Genomic DNA, 9,145 nt, shown 5'->3' with positions numbered 1-9,145 from the left:
TCTTTTCTCTGGGCTCTCACGGCACTCTGTGATCACCTGAGTTATGGCACTTGCCACATGATACTATGATGATTAATTTACATATCTGTCATACCCACCCTCCTTGCTCAGACTGTGACCTTCTCATGGGCTGGTGTGTGTCTTATTCATTTGGGTGTCATGGGAGCCTGAATCTCAGCAGCTTGCTCCCAGGAGGTGCTCAGAAAATGTTAACTGAGTGAAGGAAGGGAAAGGGGAAGAGAAATGGTATTTTATTCATTTATTGAGCAAAACACAGGTAGGATGCTACAACGAGGCGCTGATGCAGTAAAGAAAGCAATGGCGCTTTTAATGAAACTTCTTTCAAATCTGTGAACATGCTAGCTGTGAAGTAAATCCTTTTATTCTTTCCATAGGACATATTTCCAAACAATGATCACAGTGTTATGGTTAATAAGATGCTGGACAGATGAGTAGCCAAAGAATATTACATAACAACAAAATCTCATCAATGATATATCCAATGCAAATTTACTGAGACATCAAGAGAATATGTGTTTGTAATTACATGGCTAAAAACAAGACATTATTATAGTAACCAAGTCCATAAAACTAGAAAAAAAGCACTGTATAACAAAAAGGCCTTTTAGAAGCTATTAAATGAACAAACATTATAGATAAACCAATTTTATATCTGAAGCAGCTTATAGCACCAACACGTTGGCAGGACCAGCAGAGGGGTGGGGTCTTTGGACCAAGGCATCTGGGAACTGGAAGGGCTCTCAGCCATCATCTCCTGCAGCCCCTTGTTTTACACATGGAGAAACAGAGGCTCAGAGAGATGAAGCGCCTTGTCCAAGGTCACACAGCACAGGACAGACTGGGAAATGATCCAGGGCTACGATCCAGGCCACTGACTTCAGGTAAGTGCTCTATTTTAACACACAGATACAAGATTCTATTTGATGTGATATATTTTTTTTCCCCATTAACAGGTCTACCATAAAAGAAAGCAATACAACCCATAATGTCCTCTGATATTGTATTTATTTCACTGAGAAATGACTGGCATATACTATAATCATTTTGGGGGCCTGTATAGATCTTACATCAAAATTCAGAGGAATTAGTCAGATAACACTATTTTAGTTATAAACTGGTTAAGAAGGTGGCATTTGAAGAGAATATTTGGCACATCCTCCACTATGTAAGCTACCCTATGCCTCAAAATTACTAAATCATTGGTATAAAGTTTTGGTTTTTTTCCTGATAGTTTAAAGATTAGTAAAGTACAAAAACAGTCTAAATAGAGAAAAAGCAAATCAGGTCTTTCCTTTAAAAGGTAAGTATGGCACTTTTCATTTTAATAAGGTAAGTGATTTTAAAAACCTGACATTTTTTAGAAGGAAAAAAAAACTAGCTATGACCCATCACTTGTGAACCATCTGATATATAAAATATTTCCCTTATTTAAAAAATGTTTCTGTAAAATACTTCGGAGTCATGAAATCTTGCCATGGTCCTGAGGCCTCAAGTGGACAGATTTATAATGAACTAATGAAGATGTAAGAATGAAAAAAAGAAAGAGATCACTGCTAACAGAAGCAGCATTAAGGACAAAGTATACTGAATATACTGAAATAGCTTCATGGAAATGAAGCCAAGAAGTTGCATGTATATACGTGAGAAAGTATATCATTACAGCGGTAGTTGGAAAAAATAACAAACACTGGGCATTTGTCTATCATTAACATAAACCAACTGCTGCAGACAGTTAAACTGTGGCTTTTTAAGGAGAATAAAGCCTGATAAATAAAAGTGACTTCTGCATATCATATATACGTATACATATATTTTCTCACACAGACGTCTAGTTATAAGTAAATCAACATTTAGCTACAATTTTTCCCCTCTTGGGTCCAGCATCAAAAGATTTGATATTCATGAACATGCCCTACACCTGGTTAGGAAGTTACATATTTATACTCATAGCCTTTATTGTATTTGACCAGGGCAAATAAAATGAAATCTCCTGGGACCTCAAGTCCATTTCTTACCACTATAAGCATATTAACAGATATATATCAAAACATACTTGTTTACTGTTAGGTAAAAGAGCATGTTTCAGTACTAAATAATAAACTATGCCTGCTACCAATAACGTGCACATAATGGTATAATAAAAGTAATTTTTCATGAAAATATTTTGAAAGAAGCTACATTATAAATATTTAAAGAAACATTAAAAATCAGAGTGAAAATCAGATTAGTGTTCTGAAACTGAGTAGAAAAATAGACTTATAAAGAAAGAATGTCTCATTAAGTGAAGCACTAAATGTAAAGTTGTCTTTTTAGTGTAAATTTCCAATCTCACCCTTTGAGAGGTAAAATCTTTCTGTCTCCTAAACAGGTACCTATAATTGACTTGGGAACTGGGCATATTGCAGAACGAAAAAGCAGATGACACAAGGCTAAGGGCAGTGCCGTGATTTCCACATGGCCTCAGAAAAGTGAGGGCCATTCACAAGGCTGAGGAGATAGCAACTTGGAGAAATACTGAATAAATGTGGGCAATTTAAAAACAGTAATGCATTTTGTTCACCCTAAATGAGCTAATACTCAAAGCCCAGACATTAGATTTTAAAAGGGGTTTACTTTCCAGGACAGATTGTACTAAATTTGGGGAAATCATTGTAAATAATTGCTTCTTGGGGTTGATTCCTTTTTGAGAGGAAGTTTTTAACCTTTCCTTAGTAGTTACTTTTAACGAACTAAAGATGAATTAAAATATCAAAGGCCGTGTGTATGATTTGACTGCGAAGTGACTCTCTCTTCTACTTTGATAAAGTCAAGATACCTTATTGGCCATAGGAGATTCCTCCTTTTGGGGCTACCCCCACACCCGGAAATTCCAAGGGTGTGAGGGCTGTATTTGGGCCCAGAGGAAAATCAAGGAACTCCATACACAGTTGCTGAAGCCCTTGGGCCCAAAGAGTGTACCACTGAATCCAAGGCTCTCTTGGGTAGCCTATAGGCCACTCGGATGGTGTATGAACAAGGTAGGGATGAAACTGCAGATATCTGAAAAGAGCTTAAGCATCCTGACAACTTTGCATTTTTTTTTTTTAATTTTTTTTTTCTCACCGTGTTCCACACACCTGCGGCTGGGGAAGGTAGTATTAATTCTGCAAACAGATGCTCTGGTAAGATAGGATAGATACAGGGAAGGCAGAGAGAGCAAGACAGAGGGCTCAATCACAAAGCTGGGACAAGGAGAGCAGCTGGTTTTCACACATTCCTGCTCCTCTCTCAGCTGGGCTCATGTTCACTCCGTTTCATTCCAATCATCAGGGTGGAGATTTCAGAGGTGCCTATCCCTAATCCAGTAGAGAACATGAGCCCTGGGAGCACAGCTGCATGGGGTCCTCCCAAGGGTCTCCTCCCTTTTTCCAGACTCAGCATCATTGAAGCCCAAAAGGGTCCTTGTAAATTAATGTCTCATATTATTGAAGGACTGTCAGTTTAGCTTGGTGCAGTTTATTGTAGCCTAAGAGGTCCAGCAAGATTTCAAGAGAGGAGAGATGACTGCATTGCTTGATTACAATGAATACAATCTTTAGGATACTCTTTACTTTTTGTACAATAACGATATGAAAGGAATTTTTTTTATTCTACCTATACACAGCTCAAAGTAAAGGTATAACTTCTGGAACTGAGAAACTGATGGTATGGAAAGAGGGATGTTTTCATAAGAAAATAGCTTTGATAAGTGTATACCCAAAGGCATATATATACACAAAACATCCCTCTCCCTTATATACTATACAGGCTGGCACACGCCTTATAAAGAATATGCTATAAAGGCTTTAGGAGCTCAATTAATTTTGGCATTTTAATTTGACAGATGCTTAGGCAATTTAGGTCCTGACATATCGGAATCCATTGTATATTTAAAGTATATAATTATGTTTTTAAAAAGGACCAGATCAACTTTTCTTAAACAGTAATCCAACATAAAGCCATAGTTACCAAGTGGAAAATAAGATTGTTATTCTGTATTAAATCAGTAAAGGGTATTTTAAGAGAAAGGACAACCTGGAAAATAGAGACTTCAGAGTCCGTTATTCCAAGTTGAGAACATTTTAGTTATTAGCAGTGGTTACCAAATAAGCTGAAGGTAAATCTCTTCAAGGAGCTGCTCATAATTTGCTTTGTTGAGAAGAGAAGAGGAGCTGTTTCTCTATTCCACTATAAGATGATGCAAGTTTTTTTATCCTTGAAAGGGTTTTCTGAAGTTGGTATTCCTATCAGCAAAGGGTCACTCCTGGCATGTTCCTCACAGTAGGACATGAGGTCCGCTGATGCCTTCGAAACCTAGCATGGAAATAAATCAAACAAACAAGAAAGAAAATATTTTACTTGCACACTTTCGGAGTGTATTTGAATGCTAGGCTATTGAATGGAAGACTGATTTGAACAAGATCATCAGAGTCTCAAAGCATCACTTTCAGATACCTGTCAGGTAAAAAAAGGAAATGGTGCCTTTAAAATGGTGCAATTTGGCAGGTAAGGTCTTTCTTAACCAGGCAACTTAACAATGATCAGACAAAGTGGCACCATGTATCCCTTCAGGAGAGTGCTGAGGACACACCACCAGCTAATGAGCTAATATTCCTGTCCAACATTTACCTGGAGTCCAGTCAGCAAACGATCACACCTAAAGTGAGGGTGATTCTGCAAAATAAGTGGCCTGGATTCTTCAAAAATGGACTGTGTGTTAGGTATTCTTGTTAGATAATCCTGAACTGCAAATAACTTTTGAGGGTTTAAAGAAGACATTATATATGTTTTGTGTGTATGTGTGTACAGACAGATCGAGGGAGAGAGAGAGTGCAAGCAAGTACATGTGGTCAAATGTTAACAACTGGTGAATCCTGGTAAAGAGTTTATAAATGTTTGTTGTTACAACTCTTCTGCAGGTTTGAAATGTCTCAAAATAAAAAGTTAGGGGCCAGGTGAGAAAAAGCATATGTGAATCAAGGGAAGGTTGTATCTTAATTTCTACCTCCTCCCCAGCAAAAAAAAAAAAAAAAAAAAACAGATTGGAATGCAGAACAGACTTTAAGAACTGAACGATGGGCTTGGAGCCAAAACTCTGGAGCCAAGTTGTGGAGCTTTCAGATTTACTGTTAGAGACTGGGCTTGCGGAAGTAAAAAGAGAGACCAAACCAGCATGGGAAGAGGCAGAACCTTACTCCGGCATGAATTAAACATGGAAAATATCACGCCCTGTTTCAGAAGTCTGGGAGGGAGATCCTACAGAATAGGATCTCTTTGCCCTAAGCAAAGAGCAATGGGGCAGCTGAGCCCTGTCTAGCACAGCCCAGATAGCCTCATGCTGGAAAGACAGGTGACTATCTCCAGGCCCAGAGGAATGGATCAGGTGACTGCTTCAGTTTCTTTCTTTTTTTTGAGATGAAGTTTCATTCTTGTTGCCCAGGCTGGAGTGCAATGGCACGATCTTGGCTCACCACAACCTCCACCTCCCAGATTCAAGCGATTCTCCTGCCTCAGTCTTCTGAGTAGCTGGGATTATAGGCATGCGTGCTCCACCATGCCTGGCTAATTTTGTAGTTTTAGTAGAGACAGGGGTTTCTCCGCGTCGGTCAGGCTGGTCTTGAATTTCCAACCTCAGGTGATCTGCCTACCTTGGCCTCCCAAAGTGTTGGCATTACAGACATGAGCTACCGTGCCCGGCTAACTGCTTCAGTTTCAAGGAAAACTAGTCATAACATTCCAGGGCACTCACTGCCTAGTTCTCTCTTGGGATTCAGGGGAAAAGACTTCGAAGTCAGGTGATCTAAGAAATGCATTCCAGTTTCTCTATGCGATCTCAACTAAAGCTGGCATTATTACTCTGGGCACAGAAAGTGGTCACTGAGGGCCAAGCACATTTAAAAGCTTCATTTCCCTAAAAAGGAAACCTAGACTGTTGACTTGTTATGCGAAGCTGCCTCAGCTGCACTGATAACTCCAGAACACTACAATTCCAGAGGAATGACTAGGGTGTTGATGAAGTCTACTTGGAACCCCTGTCCCACTTTAGAACACAGGGATTAACGGACTTGACCATGTTCATTCAGGGGAGACAGGTCCTCAGGAAATCCTGTCTCCGAGTTTTACAAACAGAGAGGCTAACGCAGACACTTTTGAAGTGAGGCTCATGCTAGATAGGAAAATGAAAGTTAAGATTTTGAGACTCTCAGCCTGTTCTGGAAAAATCCTGGAAGCAAGCGAATGAAATGGTATTATCTTCTCTGACAAGTGGTCCAGCCTCCCAGGAGCAGGGGGAACTGAGTAGAAAGCACCTGTTATCCGGTCGGGGCTTCTTACCTTTATTCTTTCAATGGAGGCTTCTAATCTTAACTGCTGCACAGTTCTCCTTGCCTGGGCTATATTGTTGGTACTTGCTGTTTTGCTGGACATCTTCAATTTTTGTTTTTACCTGAAATCTGAGGAGAATTTTTTTTTGAAGTAACAGGCATCTTTAAGTTATTTAAACATTCATAATAATATGTTCCACTTCAAGGGAAATAGATGGATTTTCCCAGTCATTGCAGCTCCTTGGAGGCAGTTACTAAAATGCCCCTTAGAAATTTGAGCGGTGACCTAGGTATCTAAGTTTGTCATCCATTTGAGCACCTACATAAATCTTTAGTTTGCAGAAACCCAGCACTAGCAGTTTAATCGATGCACCCCAACATATAACATAAAGCTAGACTTTTCTAGGATTTCCTAAGAGGAAACAAATACGCAAACACTTGTAGTAGTTAGGGCACCTGTGGCAAAAGTGAGCATTTGCTGTGGGAGGCACATTACATATCAGTTTAATATTACTGCTACCAACTTTCACAGAAGGTTTGATTTCATTTTTTTTGGGCTCTTGCACCCAACTATTAGGCTGATCAAAGTCCTGGCAACAGAAAAGGAGAAGAGAGCTCCTCTAGAGAACTTTGAAAAAAGGGCACTTATTTTTAGGTACTGTCATGATGTGGAATCGTTTTGAAAGTGTTTGGCACATAAGGAAGTCTTTATTCATGAAAGAGTGAAACCTTTCAGTGGAGACTCTCTGTGATAGATACACAGTAAATGTTAAATGGGATACATGAGTAGCCTACAGTCTGAAGTAATTAATGAAACTTTATTATTCCCTCCTTTGACCTCTCCCTGGTCTCATCATGATGGTCTGGGCACTTGCTAATCCTCTTACTCCATCATATGTTCATGGATTGATTCTCCTCTCTAGCCTGGGTTGTTGGCCTCTAGGCTGCCCTGCTGCCCTCTCTCCTTAGCCACCTGGTATAAAGCAATGGAAACATCCTGGCCCTTGCTTTACAAACTGGTTGTCCAATAGCACATTGCAAGAGGAAGGCAGGCTGGGGGAAAAGTGCTGCCTGGTGCCCTGACCTATATGGCTAAGTTCATTCTCATCAGGGTGGCAACTGGAGGAAAATGCAGGGCTGGCAGGCCTGGCAGCAGTGTGGCAGTTTTATGACTCATGGGAGCAGGTGGACAGTAGGTGTGCCTCCCCGGCGCTATGTGAGGGCTCAGCAAAGTCTTAGGGCTCCATGGCGCCAGCAGCAAACTCAGGCTGACTCAACCTTTTGGAAAGGCTGCGGCTGAATAATGTAATTCTGCCATAAAGGCCGAGACCAGACAAAGCTGCAAAAAAACACTAGCAACCCAGACTCCAGGGCATCCATCATGTGGGCACCACGGTGCTCCACACTGAGTTCTACCAGACTTAGAATATTCCCAAAGGCCGAGTTCCAGGACTTGTGTAGGGCTTGTAGCCTCTGTGGTCAGAGGAACTTTTGGGTCAAATGTACAAATAAAATTGTGCTTTTAACTGCATGCAGAATTTTGGATCAGCCTAATAAGCAACCTTCACATTCCAAAGGATTTTTAGGGGGATTCACTTTACCGTTGCACATCAAGTATTCTGCACAGGACCAAGACATTCCATCAACTGCAGCTGCTAGTATTTTTATCCTTGGGGGTCATATACAGCACAGTGAATTGCAATTCCCTGTTTACTTGTTTGTTCTGCACTTCCCCAACAACTGGTCAATGAGCCTCAAGGGTTCTGATTGAGCAGGTCTGGGTGGGGCTATGGGCACCAGCCCTTTTTAGAGTCCCTGGGCAATTTGCGCCACTAGTGTCAGAGCCGAATGCAAAGACTAGTGACAGCCATCACAGGATTTCCCTAGGAATAAGGAAGCTCTAGCAGTACAGAAAACTGGGAGGATGAAGCATGTGGCAGGGCACGGTGGCCTTGCCTTGTGTTAAGGCTTGGACAAGCTCATTTCAACACACTCCCAGAGCAGCTACCTTTTCCTCAGATTCCTCAGTTATCCCTGCCCCACCTAAAAGAGAGGCCTAGGGTCTCTTAGATTCTGCTCACACCCAGCGGCCTGGCCCAACCCCTTTCTGTGCTCCCAGGCCAGCGCTTACTAACAGAGCCTCTGAAATGCAACTGAGGAAGTGGGCAACCTCACCCTGAACAGTGTGCAGTGCTCTGACTCACAGCAAGTTGGACATATATATGTATTTTGTTCCCTGCAGCAAGTTAAACTGGGCTCTCCTTCCAGCTGGCGCTGGTTCTGAGGCCCCCAGACTCCAGAATGCGAACATGACACCCTTTCTCAGTGACCTGTGGTTTCCATGTTGCACCCTAAGGACTTTCTAAATGTTCCCTTTGCATGAGGGTAAGGTCAAACATTCTCTTCTTCCCAATCTCCAGGGCATAAAGTTTCCAAGGCCTGAGCAAGTTTTCCGGTAACTGCAGAACAGTTCACACGTATCAGGACTGGACCAGTAATTGCTCCCACCCTGCATGGCCATTGGCAAGCAGTCCACAGTCAGACTCTATTAATATTTATAAAATGCTCGGGTAGGTCCCTCTAAAGTTGGCGAGACACTCAGCATTTAGTACATGAAGGTCTTTCTTACTTCCTGACTATATTATAGTCAAGATTAAAAACAGCCAGCAATTCATGATTCACGCTTGCCAGCTCAGGCTTCTTGCAGCTTTCCCGCATTCTGATATCTGTGTTCAGACCTGCTTCTTCAGAGGGCTTTCTCCAACCTTGTCACTCAGAGGCTC

General features: G+C 41.4%; 1 protein-coding gene across 5 annotated transcripts in view; it reads right to left on the bottom strand.

Moving 5' to 3' along the window:
- Nucleotides 1-360: 360 nt before the first annotated feature.
- The window catches only part of GNG12 (G protein subunit gamma 12), a 128,737-nt gene continuing 119,952 nt past the window's right edge, over nt 361-9,145 (bottom strand). For all 5 annotated transcript variants that reach the window (XM_038001476.2, XM_007978345.3, XM_038001464.2 and 2 more), the window contains 2 exons: nt 6,373-6,491; nt 361-4,353 (listed from right to left, as the gene is read on the bottom strand). In XM_038001476.2, coding sequence (XP_037857404.1) covers nt 4,228-4,353; nt 6,373-6,465 — 219 coding nt within the window. In that variant the 5' untranslated portion in view covers nt 6,466-6,491 and the 3' untranslated portion in view covers nt 361-4,227. The remainder of the gene's footprint in view (nt 4,354-6,372; nt 6,492-9,145) is intronic.

Source organism: Chlorocebus sabaeus, chromosome 20 (genome assembly GCF_047675955.1).
Source record: "Chlorocebus sabaeus isolate Y175 chromosome 20, mChlSab1.0.hap1, whole genome shotgun sequence".
NCBI classification, from domain to species: Eukaryota; Metazoa; Chordata; class Mammalia; order Primates; family Cercopithecidae; genus Chlorocebus; species Chlorocebus sabaeus.
The sequence above is the reverse complement of the archived record's forward strand: the minus strand, read 5'-3'. Positions and strand labels throughout refer to the sequence as shown.